Genomic DNA, 21,582 nt, shown 5'->3' on the forward strand with positions numbered 1-21,582 from the left:
CATGTTGCAAATGGCAGGATTTCATTGTTTTTTATGGCTAAATGATATTCCATTGTGTGTGTATACAGGTCCAGATGTGTGAGCACATGCACGCACACACACTCAGCCCATATCTCCTTTATCTATTCATCTGTTAATAGACATTTGGGTTGCTTCCATAGTTTGGCTATTGTAAGTAACACTGTGGTAAATATAGGGGTGCATATATCTTTTTGCGTTAGCGTGTTTGATACTATTTTTTTTAGATTTTATTTATTTATTTATTTGACAGAGATCAAAAGTAGGCAGAGAGGCAGGTAGAGAGAGAGGGAAAAGCAGGCTCCCCGCTGAGCAGAGAGCCTGATCTCGATCCCGGCAGCCTGGGATCATGACCTGAGCTGAAAGCAGAGGCTTTAACCCACTGAGCCACCCAGGCACCCCTGAATTAGCATTTTTGTATTCTTTGTGTAAATACCCAGTAGTGGAATTACTAAATCATATGGTGGTTCTGTTTTTAACTTTTTGAGGAACCTGCATAGTTCCACAGTGGCTGTCCCAGTTTGCATTCCCACCCACAGTACATTAGGATTCCTTTCTGTCTACATCCTCACCAACACTTGTCGTTTCTTGAGATTTTTATTTTAGCCTTCGGACAGGGGTGAAGTGGCACCTCGTTGGGGTGTTGATTTGCATTACCCTGATGATGAGTGACGTTGAACATCTTCTCACATCTGTTGGCCACGTGTATGTCTTCTTTGTAGAACTATCTATACAGGCCTTCTTATTTTTTAATTGAATTATTTGGGGTTTTGGTGTTGAGTTGTATAAATTCTTCATAAATTTTGGATACTAACCATTTATCAGATATGGCATTTGCAAATACCTTCTCCCATTCCATAAGCCATCTTTTAGTTTTGTTGATTGTTTCTCTTGCTGAGCAGAAGCTTTTTATTTTGATGTAGTCCCAATAGTTTATTTTTGCTTTTGTTTCCCTTCCCTGAGGAGATGTATCTAGAAAAATGCTGCTACAGCCAGTGTCAGAGAAATTCTGCCTGTGCTCTCTTCTAGGATTTTTATGGTTTCAGGTCTCACATTTAGATCTTTAATTCATTTTGAGTTTATTTCTGTGTGTGGTGTGAGACAGTGGTCTAGTTTCATTCTTTTGCATGTTGCTCTCCAGTTTTCCTAACACAGTTTGTTGAAGAGACTTTCTTCCTGTTGCATATTCTTGCCTCTTTTGTCAAAGATTAGCAGACCATATAATCATGGGTCTATTTCTGGGCTCCGTTCTGTTCCACTGATCCATGCATTTGTTTTTGTGCCAATACCATATTGTTTGATGACTGTAGCTTTGTAGTCTATCTTAAAATCTGGGATTGATACCACCAGTTTTCTTCTCCTTTTTTAAGATGTCTTTGGCTATTGGGGGTCTTTTGTGGTTCCATATTTGTTCTAAGAACTTAACTTCAGTCCTTAACATTGTCAGCTCTCACTGGGCTTCTTCAGCTCAGTCCTCCAAAATGTATTTTTAAGCATGATGCTAATCATTGTAGCTCATTTCATCAACTGTTCTCTCTCCAGAGCCTTTTATTAAGACTTCACGGGCCTGATGGGATGAGTTTCTTTAGCTAGAAAGCAGAATCATGAAGGATTTCAGAAAGAGATCAGAGGCCATCCGTGTTTCAGGAGCATGGCAAAGGCACCTTGACCGCCCAGCTAGTCCTACTCTGCTCCTGACATAACCTTCTGTGTCCCTTCAGTGACACAAAAGCCTGTCAGGCTTCTTCACACTGATGCCAGGAGCAAGGCAAGTGAAAGAAACTCTGGAACTAGACTGCACAAATTCAGGTCTGGCTTCCGCAACCACCCAGAGTGACCACGGGCAAAGCACTGCACCCCAGGACCTTAGTTGTGTTAGCTGGGAAATACGGATGCCGGAAGTACGGCCCTCATGGGTTCTTGTGATGATCAGATGAGCTAATGGATGCACGGTGCCCCGAACAGGGGCTGAACAGTGGTTGCTTGCTCCGTAATTGAGTGACTCCTTTCATATCTTAGCCCACTTACTCTAGCATGTTCTTCCTGTGGCCATGAAGTCACTGTATTTCTTTTTAATTGTGGTACTAACGGTCTCAGCTTTTGTGGGTATTTTCCAGTCAGCTGCTCGTCCTCTCCATCGCCCACCTCAGGCGCCCTCTGCCCAAGGGCTGCTCACTCCGGAGCTATGGTACTGCACCAAGTGAAAGCTCCTTCACAGATGTCCTGCTGGTGTTTCCCTCCTCTCTCCAGGCAGCTTAGCAACATCCCTGCTTATTTTGTCCTTTCATTACCTAATTCAGTATTAATTGCAACCTGCGGGGAGAGAGGAGGCATTCGGAGAGGAGCATAAGTGAATGGTCGGGGTTCTGTCTGGAGCAAAGTATGTGTAGAGGGGAATTTTAGGAGGGGGTTTTCTGTTTGCAGGGAGGAAGGAAGTGTCAGCTCCCTCTTATCTCTGAAGCCAGGATTTCATTTTAGGCAAAATGTTAAGGACCTCTAGTTTGAAACAGCTTAGGTAGTGGCAAAAGTCTGACTGAGGCCTGTACCAGCTAGAAAGAAAGATTGAAAAGTGAGGCCAACGGCAGAAAGGGAGAAGAGTGGGAAAATACAGTTCTCCTTCCACTCATCCCACCCCACCTCCAGCTCTGGCCTCACCAGCAAATTACAAAAATGCCAGTAGAAGGTTCCCGAAATGCAGGAAAGACAAGTAGCTATGTTGCAGAATTAGATGAAGTGTCCCGCGTCTCTGGGAAACTAGGTTTGGCCTGCTCGTGTGGGAAAACGATTAGGAAAAGAAATGTTGGGATTTTGATTGCAGGACCTTGCTTACTATGGAGATCCCGTGGCCGCCCGATGTCCGTGGATGGTGCGGGAGCCTTCGGATCCAGGCTCCCTGGCATTACTGTTACCATCCCTGTTCCTGGGGCTCCAGTCCCCTGGGTGGCAGCGGATTCCGATGGCTTTCCGATCTCAAAGCTTGACGTGTTGAGTCTGTGGATCCTGAAGGCCCTGGGTGGTTTTCTTCCTTCCAGCTGTAGGAACAGCTCTGCTTTCTGCCAGCTCTGTAGGAGTGGGAGTACGAGCTTTGAAATGTGCTGGTGCAGCACGTCAGCCCTGCCTCCCTGCCCTGGGGCTCTCCTGGGCCAGCAGGTCTGCTTCTTGCCCCTGCCCCCCTCTGCAGGGCAAGGTGGGGCGCTGTGGGGGGTCGCTGCCCAGCTGTCCCTCTGATGTTCAGCCGCAGTTTAATTTTCAGCTTTTATCACTAGACTTCATTACATGAGAAGAAGAAAATGGGCTCTGGCAGATAGCATCGAACGTGTTTTCCCTTCTCTTCCAGTTGGAAACCCTTCATGATCCGTTCTGGGCAGGGGGTCAGAGGGGCTGGGGACACTGGCAGGGGGCTTTCTGCTGAGGCATTTGCCCCATGGAGATTGCCTTCCGATCTCGCACTTTGATGCTGTGCTGGACGCTGATCTGGCAGATCGCTTTCTCTGTACAGCATCTTAGACCAGCTCTTCTTTCTCGTTGGGGCTGTCCTGGGGCTTCCTGACGGGGCCTCTCGTGCCTAGCTCTAGTTTGCATGTGATTATGCCATAAAAGCCGCGAGTACCTTCAGTGAATGTTGCTTTCTTACTTGAAACCTGCATGTCTTCCCATGCCTCTTACCTCCTGCGAGGCTTTCCTGAGTGGGAGAGAGTGGCTGGTGTTGGCATTGCCTTTCTCTAGATCAGAGCGTAGACCTGGGAGGGCGGTGACCCGCTCAGGTGACACAGGGAGCTGGGACAGGATTAGAGCTCAGGGTTCCTGAGTCCCAGCCCACTGTTCTCTCTACCTGGGCACATCTCTTGGGAGAATAGATGACACAGTGGCAGTCACCGCAGCCATGTACTGAACATCAAATAGGCACCAGGCCTGTATGTGGTCTCCGGTCCTCACAATTCTGTTGTTTGCAGAGAAAGAGACTGAGAGAAGCTAAATAAGTGGGCCGGAGGCATTCAGCTAGTTGTTGCAGAATCCACACGGAGCCCAGGGCTGTCTGAGCGTGCGCCCTGTGTTCTTCCTGCAGGTAGAGGGCTTGTGGAAGCTCCAGCAACCTGTAACAGGGAGGAAATCTGCTTGCTTGCCCTTCCCGCCCCTTCCTCTGTCTGGGAGCAATGAAGTTGTTCCCATGTCTCTGTTCCGAGCGCAGCTCTGGCTGCCGGGAAGCAAGAGAGACAGAGGCCCTGTGTTCTTAGAGCTTTTCCCCTCCCCGGTCTCTCTCCCTGGTGGCCCTTCTGTTGCCACGTTTGCTGCTATGGATGGCACTGTGCTCTGAGGTCTCCTTTCTTTCCTTCTCAGTGCCATGTGAGGGCTAGATACTCATGACCTATGTCCTATCCCAACTGTGTGTGGCGCCCACAGGGCCCTCCCGGACCCCCTCCGGGAAGTCACAGCATCCTGGCCAGTGACCCCGTGCTGGAGTCCTTCCCTTGCTCATCTCAACCATTTCCCATGGCATAGCTTTTCTCTTACCCCTGTGACAAAAAGCAAAAAAACCCAACCAGCTCAAAGAATAGGCCACTTGCCTCCAAGTGTCGTCTAGCACCTGGTGATGCCAGGCTTGGGCTCAGGCAGACCGTGTGGGGGCCCTTCACCATAGCCGCTGCGGTGTCCTAGGCACCAGGGCAGCGGGCCCAGGCCTCCCTGCCACAGGCTGCAGTAACGCCGAGTGGCGGCGTCGGCACTGGAAGTACTGGGCAGCAAGGGAGAGAGGCTTGTCACTACAAGTCCTGCTTGCTTGGTACGTTTTCCTATCTTCTTAAAAGGGGCAGTACCTATGTTTTTGACAATTTAAAAAAATCCTCTCCCCAAAAGTGAATTGAGTAAAATGAAATTGGCATTTTTCACTGAAATACAGTACAAACATGCCAGAAATCACAAAGAAACTTTATAAGTCCCAGTTCTTGAAACTAGGAAGACAAGTGCCAGTGACGTCACATTGGGCCAGGAGAGCCGAGTGGCTGCCTGCTCAGACACCTAAAACGGATGGTTCCAGAGCAGCCGGGAGATGGAATTCTTCAGCAGCTATTTTTTGCCCGTTTGCCGGCTGTAGAGCATGGGGAACAGAAGGGTGACCAAGACACAGTTCTGCTGTGCAGGGAGCCCCCAGTCTAACGGATGAGCCCGATACCCAGAGAATCACACCACAGTGAGTGCAACAGATGGCAGCACATGGGGCCTATGGAAGCAGATCTGTTGACAGGACCGGGGCACACACAGGAGCATTCTGGAAGGGTGCGGAGCTGAGGCTTCCATGTCTCACGTGTAAGAGTCTGATCCAGGCCCACAAATGTTGTAGCATCGGAGATTTTGCTGGTTTTATCGATGACAGGAGAGCATGTGGCAGACGAGGTGTGCCCTGCAGAGGAGCAGTGGCTGATCGTTGATGGCTCAGTGACCTCTCGGGCATTGCTTATCGGCACGGGAGGACATGGAATCTTTCCGTGGGGTTTTAATGTCCCGCAGATTCTGGAACATTAAACTCCTCTTGTTCACCTTTGTGTCCCAGACCCAAATACTGGGAGGGACTTGAGAGAGGTTTGTTAACCCAGAGAGCTGGACCTTAGTTTCTGAGGCCTGGTGGGAAGAGGAGGGGAGAGGGCAGGAGCCCGCAGAGGCAGGGAGTCTTCTGTGGACAAACTGACTTCGCGGATACCCTGTGCCTCCCCTCACAGACTCCCCACCCCACTTTCTGAACCTGTGGAACCATGGAGGAAGAGTCCAGAAATCCCTGCCTCGGTGATTAGTAATCATTTCCTGTGTACTTCCTTTTTCAAATGACAGTCTTATTCCAGGAAGGATTTTAAGACAGGTGAGCATCTCCTAGGTCCTAGGCATGTCTATAAAGAGCTCAGCCATTTTGCCTCAAATGACTTGTCTTCACTTTACCCAAGAGCCAGTGCGGCCCAGCCAAGAACTGGGCATGTCCATCCTGTGGCTTCTGGAGGGTTCCAGGGCAGCCCCAGCAGCCACTCCTCAGCTAAGTGGCCCAGGGTGATGGCTTACATGGTACAATAGGACTGTAATTCTCAGGTACTTCACACCCATGCAACAGTGACATTTTTCAGTTCCTAAAGGATGTCATCATAGGAAGCCCCTTCTTGTGGTATTGCCAAGGAGTCTAAGGGCCTAATGGAGGAATAAGACTCTGGCAAGCAAGGGGCACTTGGGTGACTCACTTGGTTAAGCGACCGTCTTCGGCTCAGGTCATGATCCCGGAGTCCTGGGATCAAGTCCCACATCGGGCTCCCAGCTCCATGGGGAGTCTGCTTCTCCCTCTGACCTCCTCTCTCATGTTCTCTCTCAAATAGATAAATAAAATCTTAAAAAAAAAAAAAAAAAAGATTCTGGCAAGCTGCCCCTGCACACTTCTCTGGGCAGGTCATGTTGTTTGAAATTATGGGGGTGTGTGTATATGTGTCTCTGTGCTCACCTGTTTATTCTCTGAGCAGAGGGGGACTAGGGTTTATAAAGCAAAGGCCCTGTTTATGACCCTTAATTGGTTATGATTTTTTTTATTCCTGTTAGGCAAGTCTCCTAGCCTTCTCTTCCTCAGTTTATACAGTCCAGTTCCCTTACTTAGTAAAACAGGTGTAAGGCTTGCAATCCCATTAAGATTCAAAATAAACCATGTGGCAAGAGCATCCTTATTAAACTTTCTTATTCTATCCAAGGGTTGCTAAGATGCCTGTGAACCTAGTAAGTGTTGAAAACCAACATCCCTAATCCGTGGGTGCCTTAGGGAAAGAGAAATACTAGTGGAATGATTGATTTGGTGCAGTGGGATCAGTAGGAGGTGAAATTCCCGCAACCTGAGAGTTTCCTGTTACCGCAGGACTCAGGACATGAAGTCCCCCCCTCCAGCCACTCTAACAACACAGGGTAGCACCTGGTTGCTCCAAGTGTAGGCTGAGGTTGAGCATTCTCAGCATTGCCTTCGAGCGTGTTAGAAACCCAGCACCTTAGACCCCACCTCAGACCTGCTCACCAGGCTCTGCATTTTAACAAGATCTCCCAGGGATTCTCCCGCACATTCCCATCCGAAAAGTACTGGACCAGAAAGCATGAGTTCTGCACTTTCTGGCTCAGTGAGCGAACTCCCTGGGGCTAGAGCCATTTATTCTGTGCCTAGAATAGACTCATCTGCCCATAGTATTTCCTGGGGGGTGAAAGCAGGATTCTGTTTTTAGCAGTGGCATTTTCTACTTTTGACCTGACCTTCACTTTGCCAGAATGATTTGAGTTGGCTTCCAAAACACATCCAGTAGGATGAAATATATAGGGAAAATTTTATTATAAAACTGGGGTATAATTGTGTACATAAATGTTTGCCACCAAGTCCTAAAGAGTTGCTAGTTCCACGTAACTAACCATTTAGCCCTGAGTTCCATAGTGCTAAAAACAAAAAAAGAAAATACAATTATTAGCAGGTCAGTGTCCAGTACAGCTTTTCTCAGCAGGGTTTAATGGGCATTTCTTCAGTGGGTCACCATTAAATGGCCAGTACCACCCACATTTATATAACAAGTACAGTAGTACATTTCATGATTTTTTTTTTTTTTTCTTAAAATATCCCTTTGAGGCCAAGGGGTGCTTTATAGAAGTACTTCCATAAGGAGAGACCTTTCCTGGCTCTTGCTGCGTCATCATATACTAACCTGGCATGTAAACCTTCTGCGTAATGAACCTGCCTTCCCCTCACCATGAACCCCATCCTCCGCTACCCTACCAAGTCAACTACTGACTTGCTTCTGTTTGGACCTTCGTTGTGAGACCTTATCACAGAGTAACCGGGGAATAAGCAAAGGGGACATCAGGGTGGCTGGGCCCTTGTGCTGTGGACTAGGGCAGTGGCAGGCCCCACAGCTGAGGTTTTGAATGGCCGGAGAAAGACAAGTATCACCCTTGCCCTTAACCCGTCCTGCTCCCCAGTTTATGCCAGTGATACTGAAGGGATTCGAGAAGTCAGGTGGCAAAACCGTATTTTTTCGTTAAGTCTCTCGATGGTAATATTTTTTTCTTGTTTTTCTTTGTTTGAGCTAGCTGTATAGTATTTCTCAGACTTTCCAATCATCTTGAGCTTGGATCTTCCCTGTGTATTTTACTTAGTGTCTGTCAGAAGTGTGATACTCTACATACTTTATCTCCAAAATATGATCGTTTTTCGTACCAAATTACAGAGAAAAGGCATCTTAAACATCTCAGAGAATGCGCTCCATGTGTCCCACAGACCCAGAGACATGGAATGGAATGAAAGGCAGAGCCTCTGTGGGTCCCCTCTTCTCTTTTCTGGCAGTTTTGGATCGCACTGCCCTTGCTGGGATTTCCACTGAGCCGTCTTGTCCTTGGCCGTCCCATCGCCGTGGGCGTCAAGACTGTGTTACCATAGTTAGTGGGGCAGCACCGTGGGTCCCAGGGGCCATGAGATGTGGGCCTCCTCTCTGATAGCTGCCTTCTGGGCCTTCCAGGAGAGCCTTTCGCCTGGTCAGAAGGTAAAGTGGTGGAACAGCTCCCCGCTAGGCTGGCGTGAGTGATTTCAAGTGTCGTACTTCTTTCCATTCGTTCTGAGATCTTAGTACATTGTTTCCCCTAAGGACAGTAAAAACTTTGAGGAAAAGAAGCAAAGTCCTTCCTGGAAGATGAATTAATAAATTTATGTGACCTCTGCATAATGTTTAATAAGTTCAGAATCCTTCTGAGGTGGGGAAAAAAAGGACATGACCGTGCCTTCCTCAGAGCGTGGCACCCCATCCCCACCCAGACCCTTCGTCACTGAAATCCTCCTTCAGAGAGAAATTCAGTGTGTACTTAGTGATGCTTTTATTCATGCCTAGAGAGGTTCACAATAAATACAGAACAAAGACCTCTTTTTACTAATCTTACACATAAGCCTAAAAACTCCTGAAAGCAACATTTAAGAGTGTCTCTGAATTGTAATAATACAAGCTAGCATGCACAGAGCCGTTGTGAGGCGCCAGGCACATAAGCGACACTTTAAATCTGTACCTCATCTAATTTGCAGTGATCCCATAAGAAAAGCATTTTCTTCTCACAGGTGAGGCAGCTGAGGCTCAGAAAAGTGACTTAGGACACACATCTCACATAGCAAATTAGTGTCAGAACTGGTGCTCCAGTTTACCTCAGACCCCAAAGCCTGCAGCTGCCTCTGCCGGATCCCATTTCTTTTCTCTAGGTGAGAGCATTGGACCAGATGCACCCAGAGTAGCTTAGAACCACAGTATCAGCGTGTCCGCCACAGTGACAGGTGGAACAAAGCAGGACAGCTGTAGAAATAAACTAGACTTCACCTCTTCCAAAAAAGCAGTAGACTAACCTTGCAGCCCATTAGGTGGCTGCCAGCTTTATCAGGAGACTGGGAAAGGGCGTGATTGTGTGTTTATAATGCACCCTCGCCGTCCAGCACTAAGAAGGGGCATCTCTGCCCATCAGCTTCAGTAGCAGATATGAGCGGGTGAGCCTGGATGGAACTGCTCTGCACAGTAAAGACAAAAGGGTTGAGGTCAAGGAGCCCCAAGCAAAGCTTGTATATGGACACTTAGACCACAGTGGGGACGGTCCATACACAGGTCAACCTGGGGGCTGGCACCAAGGGGCTTCAGAAGGATGTACCCATTCCGAATTAATGTTCAGTAAGGTCTCTCTCGCTAACTGCTGGTAGCATGGTTTGCTTCAGAAAGGCGTGAAGGAAGGCCATGTTCTGTGTCAGCGTGGCCAAGTGCAGAGGCTGCCCATGTGGGGTGTTTACCTTCTCATTTCTGATTTCCAGGCAGTCTCAGAACCTGTCCTGGACCCACAGCAAATCCAAGCGTTTGATCAGCTTTGCCGTCTCTACCGAGGAAGTTCCCGGGTAACGTTTTTGTGGTGGTTTACATTCTTTTTTTTTTTTTAAGATTTTATTTATTTATTAGAGCACAAGCGGGAAGCAGTAGGTGGGGGGAGGGAGAAGCAGATTCCCCATGGAGCAGGGGGTCTGACGTGGGGCTCGATCCCTGGGATCATGCCTGTAGCCGAAGTCAGACACCTACCAGTCTGAGCCACCCAGGCGCCCAGTGGTTTATATTTTTATTTCCCTGTTTATAATTACTGTTTGGGAAGTGCAGCGTCCTCCGGTCCACACTCCAGCCTCCTCCTTAGTTTGGAACCCTGGTTAAGGTCGTGTGGAGCCCTGGCCCCAGGGAGCACTCCAGATTGTAGAGGACACAGAGGAAGTGGGCAGACTGTCATCCCTTACTTGCTGAGGACACAGAAGGGCATCTGCATGTGTACTCCCTTCTGGAGGCCTTTGTTTATGCCACTGATGATCCCATCTGCCCAAAGTCCCAGACCCCGCCGGACATCTGTGCTGGCTGAATGTGTTTTGGCGATGGAACCCAAATGCTGAGTGACAGGGGTGCCCAAGACAGAAGTGGAAACGCAGGCAGCCCAGGGCCCCCACCATGAGCCTGCCTCCAGCTTTCTCCTCTCTCCTGCCTTGAGCACAGGGCTCCCATTCTCATGGTTTAACGGGGCTGCTCCGGCTTCCTGGTCACAGCTGCATGCGGGCTAGTGAGGTGGAGGAAAAGGAGGGTGGGAGGAAATACATTTCTAGAAGTTGCATGTGTCATTTCCATTGTCCAGAACTTAGACACATGACCACACCTCACTGCAGCGGGGACTGGGCAGTAGCTCTTGTTGCCGATGGCATGGGCTAAAGTGGTCGGCACCTGTATAAACCCAAAGAAGAGACGGCCTGGGAGAGCCACTGGCAGCCTTGCCCCTGCATCCGTCTGCATGGCCCCCAGGGACCCGATAAGCCTCTCTGCCTGTTCCCCCTTGTCTGGTGGCTGTCTGGAGTTGGCTCCCCATCCAGTCACCCAAAGCAGAAGCCTGGCAGCACCCCTCCACTCCCCCAACTCCCCAAGGAGCTCCCAGAGGCACCTTGTCCGTACCTCCTGCGGCTTTCTCTTCTTTCCCTCCAAATGGTCACTGCAGGTCTTCTGTCCCTGCTGCCTGGGGACTCGCTCTGAACCCCAGTATCTGGTTACCCCCTTATTTCCTGCATCTCATCACTGGAAGGTGGAGTCCAGACTACCACCTCCTTCACACCCCAAGTTGCCCCTACACCCCAGCCAGGCCCGATTTGTTCTCGGTGTTGTCTTGAGCTCATGCAGACTGTGTGCGGCTCTGCTTCTGAGCCTGGACTCCCTGCTTCTCCCCCCGGTTCTTGTGCAAATAGCTGCTGGGGGGCTTGGCATGTTCCTGAGGAAAAACCGTGTTCCCTCTTGGAGAGAAACTTCTCCAGGGGTCTCCGGTACAGGGCCCAGTGGCTTCACTGAGACAGCAGCCTCTCCATCCCTTCTCAGCCTCAGCCACATTCTGCTTCACACTGTTCTGCCATCACTCAGGACTCCTTGATTTCCAGATCACAGAGTTACAGAAGCAGAACGCAGATCTTCTCTTAGGAAATGGAAAATATTTTTGCGGTTGATCTTCCTAAACCTCACAGGGTCTGAATGTGAGAGAACTTCGAGTTGATGTAACATCTGTCGCCTGTTCTGTTCCTAGTCTTATACAGAACTGTTCTTAGGGAGGACTTCACAGGCTGATGGGCAGCTGAGAGGGTTAGAGAGGACAAGAAGTGGCAAAGACAGGGCCCCAGTGGACCAGGGGACATCTGTCTCCTGGCCCGGCGCAGTGTGAGTCCCTGGCACGTGAGTGCGTGACCTAGCCCGCTGCACACCTGGCAGGTGGAGTTCCAGGGCCTGGGGCGAGAACTGAGAGTCCCTCCAGCTGTCTCTCCAGTCCCCGCAGTCACTGGTAGTGCGTTTTCACCAGAAGTGACAGATGGATCTGTGTGACCCTTGTGCCGTTACCGCCTGGAGGGAGAGAGAGCCCCTCACTGGCTAGATGAGCCAGAGGACAGAGCCCCTGGCAGGGTGGGTGAGTGGGGATGGGTGACAGAGCAGGGATGGCAGGACCGCAGGTGGCTCGGCTGCGCAGAGGTTGAGCCCTACGCTACCACTCAGGGCTGGTGACTTAGGGCAGGTTGCCTCTGAGGACATGGGCTTCTGTACCCTGAGGGTTCTTGTGGAAGATCAGGACTGCGCACGTGGAGGGCCTGACGTAGCGCCCGCGGTGCAGCTAGCTCGCGCCAGCAGAAGTTGCTGCGGGCCTGGGGTCCGGAGCCTGACCAGGCCATGTCTGCCGGCTCCCTCCCTCCTCTCGGCTGAAGGGGGGCAGGGCGGGCTGCTGGCAGTATCGAAGCTAGGGGTCATGATTCAGGGTTGTTTGTCCTGAGAGGAGCTCAGCGAGAGGGAGAGCATGGAATGAAGTGTACAGGGAGCAGAGCACCTCGGCGTGGGGCGCGTCTGTGGGGGACAGCAGGCCCGGGGCTATAGGGCCAGCCCGGCCAGGAATGCTCAGAGCGCTAGGGGGGTTCCGACGGGACGTACCCAGTCCGGTCACAGCATTGCTCAAATAACTCCGGCCCTGGAAGTGCAGCAAACTCGCCCCAAGTCTCCTTATGGGTTTGTGAGATGCAGACCTGGGAGCCAGAGCCCGCTTTATGCTCTCCCTGCGGGGTGGCGCTGTCCCTTGGGTATCTGAGGTGGGGGAGTCGAGGACCCTTCACCTCTGTTTCACACACCGGGGCTAAACTGTGGCCTTTCTTTTGCAGCTGGCTCTCCTCACAGAACTCTCCCAGAATCGCAGCAGTGAGAGCTACAGGCCATTCAGTGGCTCCCAGAGTGGCCCTGCTTTCAACAGCATCTTCCAGAATGAGAATTTCCAGCTGCAGCTCATTCCCCCGCCTGTGACTGAGGACTGAGGCCTCTCTGGGGCCTGGCACTGGACATCAGAGACGATCTTGGTGCAGCCAGCGAGGGATACCCTCCCCTCCCCACCGCAACTGGCTTGGCCCCTCCACCTTCCCCCTTCCGAGCAGAAGTGCCGAGGAGGACGTCGGTGCTGGGCCTTTTCCCATGCCCATTGTTCCCCGTTGTTCCCCAGGGAGACCATGGTCTCTCAGGAAGCTGCAGCAGCACCACGTCATCAGACCAGTTGATTTTGTTTTGCTTGTTCAGCAAAGGGATGTCCCATACTTCCATCCAGCTTTTTAAGAACATGCGTGTTGCCCTTGGGGATATTTTCCAGTTTCCCTGAAGCTTCGATAATAGATGGAACTCAGGCAGATGGCATTCCGGAGTCTGTCCTCTTTGGTCCCCTCCAGCGGCTAAGTAACAAGGAGGAACCTGAGCTCTTGCTGCTGTCAGGAAGACAGAGCAGTGGCGGGCCAGGCTGCAGGGGAACAGAAAACAAAGGCCTGGGGGCAGGGCATCTCCCTTTTGATGCTTTTATGTTAAAACCCATTTGAATGTAAGATTTGCCCTAACAATAAATGCCTCTGTGCTTAAGTTCTGCAGGCCTGCTGGCTAGCTCTCCATCTGTCCAGTCGTGAAGGACATTTAGAGCCATTGTTGCCACAGTTCAGTTTTATTAGTTCACACTCAACCCTCTTTCACAGATAAAAATGCTGAGACTCACATGAGGAATAACGAAGGCAACACACTCGAGAAGTGGCAGGGGGGCTTGGTCAAACGTCCAACTCTCTATTTCCGCTCAGGTCGTGGTCTCCGGGTTGTGAGATCGAGCCCCACACGGGACTCCGTGCTGAGCATGGACTCTGCTTAAGATTCACTTTCTCCCTCCCTCTGCCCAGCACCCCCTCCCCAGCTTGTACGTGCACTCTCTTTTAAAAAAAGAAAAAGAAATGGCAGAACAAAGTGGGGTTCAAGATGGCAGTGTAACAAGATCCTGAGCCCATCTCCTCCTATGAACACAACAAATCAACAACTCCATAGTTCCCTCTGACAGGAACTGAAAGCTGAATGAACAGAGCCTCCACAGCAAAGCCGGAAAGGACAGCATCAAGGTGGGAAAGAGGCGAAGACATGGACTTGTGGGGGGAGAAAACCTCAGCCACGGGGAAGCAAGAGTAGTGAGGGATCGCAAAGGTATGGAACTGTTCCCTGAGGAGGGAGGGATTTGAGCTCTACATCAGATACCCCGAACCTCAGATCCTCCACAGGTGATCAAGAGAGATGAGCCCCCAAAACACCAGGTTCTGAAAATCAGTGGGGATTATGTCCAGGAAAACTGGGAAACCCACTCTTAAAGGGCTGAGGCACAGATTCACTGTACCCAGAAACCAGTGCAAAAACACCAATTTAAAAAGCACATAGACTAAGTAAAGGAGACCCATTTATTAACCATAAAGCATCTGCCAAAGAGGCAGGAAACAGCAGACTCCCCCTGGGGTCTGAGATGCTGGTGGGAGCCACATCTGTAATCTCGGTCTCCCTCAGTAGTACCAGCACTGGTGGCCGCTTTTGGAATTCTCCCTGGAATATGCCAGCCCCAGAGAGTCTACACGCCACTGACAGCCCCACCTACACACAGTAGTCCCGACACCCCACAGTCAGGCCAGGGGCCAGCCCGCCCACCAGCGCACCCCAGCCATAGCCCCACACAATAGCAGGGAGCGTATGGCTTGTGGAGGGGACCAGAGGAGACCGTCCTTCTGCATCCCACGGGACACCTACAAAAGGCCACTTCTTCAATACTGGGAGAGGTCACTGACTTACCTAATACATAGAAAAACACACTGAGTTGGGCAAAATTAGGGGATAGAAGAATAGCTCCAAAGAAAAGCACAAGACCTCAGGAGAAGAACTGAATGAAACAGAGATTTGCAAACTACCTGATAAAGTGGTCATAAGGATCCTCACCAAATTCAGGAGAACAAGATGAGCACAGAACTTCAACAAGGAGAATAGATTAAGAAAGTAAAAAAAGAGAAGTTATAACTGAACTAAAAAATACACTAGAGGGTCCCACAAGAGACCAGATGATATAGGAGAACAGATCAGGGAGCTGGAGGAGGAGCAATGGAACTCACCCAGACAAAGCATCAGAATGAAGAAGGAATTAAGAAAAGTGAGAATACAAAACAAACTGGGTTTGGGCGCCTGGGTGGCTCAGAGGGTTAAAGCCTCTGCCTTTGGCTCAGGTCATGATCCCAGGGTCCTGGGATCGAGCCCCACATCGGGCTCTTTCCTTGGTGGGGAGTCTGCTTCCTCCTCTCTCTCTCTGCCTGCCTCTCTGCCTACTTGTGATCTCTCTCTGTCCAATAAACAAATAAAATCTTAAAAAAAAAAAAAAAACTGGGTTTGCAACCCCCCAGGGTTGCTGGGGGGAAGGAGGTTGGGAGAAGGAGGGTGGGGTTATGGACATTGGGGAGGGTATGTGCTATGGTGAGTGCTGTGAAGTGTGTAAACCTGGCGATTCACAGACCTGTACCCCTGGGGATAAAAATATATGTTTATAAAAATTTTAAAAAAGAAAAAAAATATTTAAAAAAAAAAGTGAGAATACCGTAAGGGACTTTTGGGTCTTATAGTATTCACATTATATAGATCCCAGAGGAAGACAGGGGCAGGAAAAAAAAATTGAAGAAATACTGGCTGAAAATTAATCTGGGAAAGGAATCAGACATCCAGATCCAGGACAAACCAAAGAAAACCACATCAACACAGTTGTAATTGAAATGGTAGAAATTAGGGGTACCTGGGTGGCTCAGATAAGTGTCTGCCTTTGGCTCAGTTCATGATTCTGGACTCCTGGGATCCAGCCCCACAACAGGCTCCCTGCTTACCAGGGAGTCTGCTTCTCTCTCTCCCTCTGCTCCTCCACTCCCCCCACCCACCCACCGCTCATGCTATCTGTCTCACTCATTTTTTCAAATAAATGAATAAAATATTTTTTTTAAAATGGTAGAAATTAAACAGAATCATGAGCAGCAGGAGGAAAAATAACTTGTGATATATAAGGAAAATCCCATAAAGCAATCAGATTTTTCAGCAGAAACTTTACCGGCCAAGAGGAAATGGCATGACATATTCGAAGTTCAGAAAGGAAAAAACTTCCAGCCAGAGAATTCCCTGCCCAGCAAGATTACCATTCAGAATTGAAGGGGAGATTAAAAGCTTTCCAGGTAAGCAAAAGCTAAAGAAGTTCATCAGCACTAAACCAGCCTTACAATGTTTTAAAGGGACTTATTTATGCTGAAAAGAAATGGCACTAATAAGAAAGCATATTAAAGCAAAAATCTTACTGGAAAATAGCGCCTGGCTAGGATAGTCAGTCAGGATAGTGGTGCAACTCTTGATCTTGGGGTTGTGAGTTTGAGCCCCACATTGGGTGTAGAGATAACGAACATTTTTTTAAAAATCTCACTGGAAAAGTATAATAAATCTAGTGGATCAATCACTTAGAAAGCAAGCATGAAGGTTAAAAGACAAAAGGAGTAAAATCAAGGAAGGTGGTCCAAGATGGCAGCAGAGTAAGACCCTAATAAGCTCACCTCCTCCCACTGACACACTATGTACACCTACATATAGAGCAATTCCTTCTGAAGAACTGAGGGCTGATTGAAGAGCCTCTACCCAGTACACAGTAGAGGGACCACACAGAAGACTAGAAGAGACAGAGACATGGTAACTATGGGAACACACACCCCCAGTGCAATAGGGAGGCATGTCACTGAGGGTCCCAGTCCAGACTCCCCTACCCTGAGGCACAGTCAAAGCAACAGTGGCTTAAAGGCTAATTAGATTGGAAGCAAAGCAAATTCCATTTACTAACCTCAGGGCATCCACCAAACTGGCAGGGAACTGCTGGAACTCTCTGCAGGGTAAGAGGCACTGTGAGTGCCATTTTTTACACTCACCCTCCACCTTGACAGCACAGGCAGGAGCATGGTCCAGGCTCTCATGCCAGCCTTGTTAGGGCTGCCCCAGTGCACCCTAGACCCCTAGCCCACACCAGCTCCAGCCAACCCCCACAAGATGGTCTCTGGCACAAAGACTACCCCCTCCACTCCCAGCATGCACCCAACCCAGTCATCCCACAAATACAGCCCCAGTGCATCACACCCACGGAGTCTCTCCCAGCCCATATCCTGCAAAGACAGCCCTGGCACGGTGTGCCCCAGGACCCTCAGCCTGCTCCAGCTCCAGCCAGCCTGCCAGGGCAGCTCTGGCACTGTGTACCCAGGGACTGCCTCCAGGGTGGCCCTGACAAGGCACACCCTAGGTCTCCCAGCCCATGACCACTCCAAATCCAACTGTCCCATCAAGGTGGCCCTGGCGTGGTGCACCTAAGAATGCCCTGGCCTGTGCTCATTCCAGGTAAAACCATTATGCCTAAGGCAGTCCTGACATGGAGTGAGTGCCCTGATATACTCCTCCCGCCCCAGCCCACACCTGCTTAGCTCCTGCCAGCCTGCCAAAGCTTCCAGTCACACAATAGTCTCCACAGGAAATGCTCCTACACAGGGCCACTCCTTCCAGACCAGGATAGGCATCCATTCCACCTAATTTATAGAAACAAACATAGAAAATAAAAATGAGACAGAGAAACATGTTTCAAACCAAACAAGATAAAAACTCCAGGAAAAAAATCCTAATGTAATAGAGGTAATTCATCTGATAAAGAGTTCGAAGTAATGGTCATAAAAAATTGGGAGAAGAATGGAGGAACACAGGGAAAACTTCAACAAAGAGAAAATGTAAGAAATAACCAGAGCTGAAGAATACAATAATTCAAATGAAAAATACACTAGAGATAGTCAACAGCAGATAAGATGACGCAGAAGAATGGATCAGCAAAGGGAGAATAAGGGGAAATCACCAGAAGAGGGAAAAGACACAAGAATTCTTAAAAATAAGGATACTTAAGGGGCTGCTAGGAAAACACATACACTAACATTCACATTATAGAGGTCCCAGAAAGAGCAGAGAGAGAGAGAAGGGGGCAGAAAACTTACTTCAAGAAATAATGGCTGAAAACTTCCCTAACCTGGGAAAAGAAAAGGGCATCCAGGTCCAGGAAGCACAGAGTTCCAAATAAGATGAACCCAAAGAAAGTCACATGAAGACATTTTATAATTAAAATGGTAAGTGTTAAAGAGAGAATCTTAAAAGCAGCAAGAAAACGATCATACACAAGAAAAACCCCATAAAACTATCAGCCGACTTTCCAGCAGAATCTTTGCAGGCCAGAAGGGACTGGCAAGATATATTTAAAGCATTAAAAGTATTCCAACCAAGAATACTCTACCTGGCAAGATAATCATTTAGAATTGAAGATTCCCAGATAGGCAAAAACCAAAGGAGTTCATCACTTAACCAACTTTACAAGAAATGTTAAAGGATCTTCTTTAAGTGGAACCGAAAAAGCTATAACCAGGAATAATAAAACAAATGAAAGAAAAATATCACTGGTGAAGGCAAATACATAATAAAGACAGTGGATCAGCCACTTACAAAGCTAGTGTGAAGATTAACAGACAAAAATAATAAAATCAATTATAAGATGTTGTTAAGGGATACACAAAATAAAAGATGAAGAATAGGACATCCGAAACAAAACTAGGGAGGGGGAGTAAAAATGTAGTGCTATTAGAATGTGTTCAAACTTAAGCAACTATCTGCCTAAAATAGACTGCTCTGTATTTGTTCCAATATATATAAACCTCATGGTAACCACAACCAAAAACCTACAATAGATACATGAAAAAGAAAGAGAAAGGAGCCCAAACAATATTGAGAAAGAAGAGAGAGAGATAAAAAGAGAAAGAGGAAAAGAAGAGAGAATGAGACAGGAAGGAAGGAAAAGAAAGGCAACAAACCATCACAAGGGAAGAGACCAAGAAAAGAAGGAACAGAGAGAAACTACCAAAACAGCCAGAAAACAACAATATGGCAATAATAATAATATGCTCAATAATTACTTTCACTGGAAGTGACTAAATTCATCAGTCAAAACCTAGAGGGTGGCCGAATAGATTTAAAAAAAAAAAAAAGGCCAGAACTATCTATATGGTGACTACAAGAGTCTCACTTCAGATCTAGATACATGTAAAGACTGAAAATGAAGGGATAGAAAAAGATAATTCCATGCAAATGGGAATGAAAAGAAAGCTGGAGTAATTGTCTGCATATCAGACAAAACAGACTTTAAAACAAAGACTAATAAAAGACAAAAAAGGCATTACATAATGATAAAGGGGTCAGGGCACCTGAGTGCCTCAGTCCATTAAGCATCTGCCTTTGGCTCAAGTCATGATCCCAGGATTCTGGGATCAAGCCCCATGTCCAGCTCCCTGCTCAGTGAGGAGCCTGCTTCCCCCTCCCCCTCTGTTGCTTCCCCTACTTGTGCTCCCTCGCTCTCTTGCTCTGTCTCAGATAAAGAAAATCCTTTTTAAAAAAATGGTAAAGAGGGATACCTGGGTGGCTCAGAGGGTTAAAGCCTCCGCCTTCAGCTTGGGTCATGGTCTCAGGGTCCTGGGATCGAGCCCCACATCAGGGGCTTCCCTCCCCCCTCCCCCCTCCCACCTGCCTCTCTGCCTACTTGTGATCTCTCTTTCTCTCCGTCTAATAAATAAAATCTTTTTTTAAAAAATGATAAAGAGTTCAATCTAGCAAGAAAATATACATTTATAAATATATATGCACCCAATATAAGAGCTCCAAAGTATATACAGAAAATATTAACAGAACTAAAGAGATAAACTGAAAGCAATGCAGTAATAGTAAGGGACTTTAATACCTTTCTTTCATCAATGGATAGATCATCCAAGCAAAAAAAAAATAATTAGAAAATACTGGCCTTAACACATTAGATCAGATGGACTTACTAGATATATGCAGAACATTCCAACCTAAAGCAGATGGAATGTAGGTGGAACATTTTCCAAAACAGTCACATGCTGGGCCACAAAACAAGTATCAGTAAATTCAAGAAAATCTAAATCACATAAAGCACCTTTTCTGACCTGAAACTAGAAATTAATTTACAAGAGGAAAATGGGAAAAAACCACAAAAATGTGGAGATTAAATAACATACTACTAAACAACCAATAGGTCATCAAGGAAATCAAAGGAGAAATAAAAAATTACCTAGAGAAAAATGGAAAAAGAAACAGAACATATCAAAATCTATAGGGTGCTGCAAAAGCAATTCTAAGAGGGGAGTTCATAGTAATACAGGCCACCTTAAAAAAAAAAAAAAGGAAAAAAATCTCTCTTTACAGCTAAAAGAACTAGAAAAAGAACAAAGTCAAGTATTAATGAAAGGGAGGAAATAATAAAGATCAGAATGGAAATAAGTGAAATAAAGACTAAAAGGACAAAAGAAAAGATAAATGAAACTAAGCTGATTCTTTGAAAAGATAAACCAAATCAACAAACCCTTAGCTAGACAACCCAAGAAAAGAGAGAGGACTCAAATAAATAAAATCAAGAATGAAAGAGAAGTTACAATCAATACCACAGAAATACAAAGGATCATGAGACTACAATTATATGCCAACAAACTGGACAACCTAGAGGAATGGATAAATTCCTAAAAACATGATCTTCTAAGACTGAATTATGAATAAGTAGAAAATCTGAATAGTCCAATTACTAGTAAGCAGATTGAAAGAGTAATCAGAAGCCTCCCAATTAAAAAAAAAAAGTCTGGGATCAGGTGGATTCACTGGTAAATTTTACAAAACATTCAAAGATTTACTACCTATCTTCCTCAAACTACTTCAAAAAACTAAGGAGGGAAAGTTGCCAAACACATTTTATGGGGTCAACATTACCCTGATACCAAACCAGACAAGGACACTACAAAAAAAAAGAAAATTATAGGCCAATATCCTTGGTGAACATTGATGCAGAAGTCCTCAACAAAATATTAGCAGATGAAATCCAACAATACATTAAAAGGATCATACACGGGGCACCTGGGTGGCTCAGTGGGTTAAGCTTCTGCCTTCGGCTCGGGTCATGATCTCTCGGTCCTGGGATCAAGCCCCACATTGGGCTCTCTGCTCAGCGGGGAGCCTGCTTCTCCCTCTCTCTGCCTGACTCTCTGCCTACTTGTGATCTCTATCTGTCAAATAAATAAATAATTTTTAAAAAAAGGATCATACACTATGACCAAGTGTATTTATTTATTTATTCTAGATATTTAAGGATGGTTCGATATCAACAAATCAATCAACATGATATACCACCTTAACAAAATGAAAGATAAAGATCACATGATCATCTCAATAGATACAGAAAAACATTTGACAAAATGCAACATCCAATTATGGTTAAAAATATCTCTCAACAAAGTGGATATTGAGTACCAAAAGTGGGTACCTCAACAAACTGTCATATGTGACAGTCTTACAATCTAAATCATACTTAATGGTGAAAAGCTGAAAACTTTTCCTTTAAGAATGGGAACAAGAAAAAAAAAAGAATGGAACAAGATAAGTGTGCCCACTCTTACCACTTTTATTCTACATAGTATTAGAAGTTCTGGCCAAAGCAATTAGGCAAGAAAAAGAAATAACAGGCTTCTAAATCAAAAAGGAAGAAGTAAAACTGTCACTATTTGCAGATGACAGGATGTTACACATAGGA

The 21,582-nt window shown here is 47.2% G+C and overlaps 1 protein-coding gene across 2 annotated transcripts in view; it reads left to right on the plus strand.

Annotated features, from left to right (window-relative positions):
* The window catches only part of VPS8 (VPS8 subunit of CORVET complex), a 247,869-nt gene extending 234,396 nt beyond the window's left edge, over positions 1–13,473 (plus strand). For both annotated transcript variants that reach the window (XM_047732015.1, XM_047732018.1), the window contains 2 exons: positions 9,845–9,925; positions 12,734–13,473. In XM_047732015.1, the coding sequence (XP_047587971.1) occupies positions 9,845–9,925; positions 12,734–12,883 (231 nt within the window). In that variant the 3' untranslated portion in view covers positions 12,884–13,473. The remainder of the gene's footprint in view (positions 1–9,844; positions 9,926–12,733) is intronic.
* The last annotated feature ends 8,109 nt before the right edge of the window (positions 13,474–21,582 follow it).

This window comes from Lutra lutra, chromosome 1 (assembly GCF_902655055.1).
Source record: "Lutra lutra chromosome 1, mLutLut1.2, whole genome shotgun sequence".
In the NCBI taxonomy this organism is placed as follows: Eukaryota; Metazoa; Chordata; class Mammalia; order Carnivora; family Mustelidae; genus Lutra; species Lutra lutra.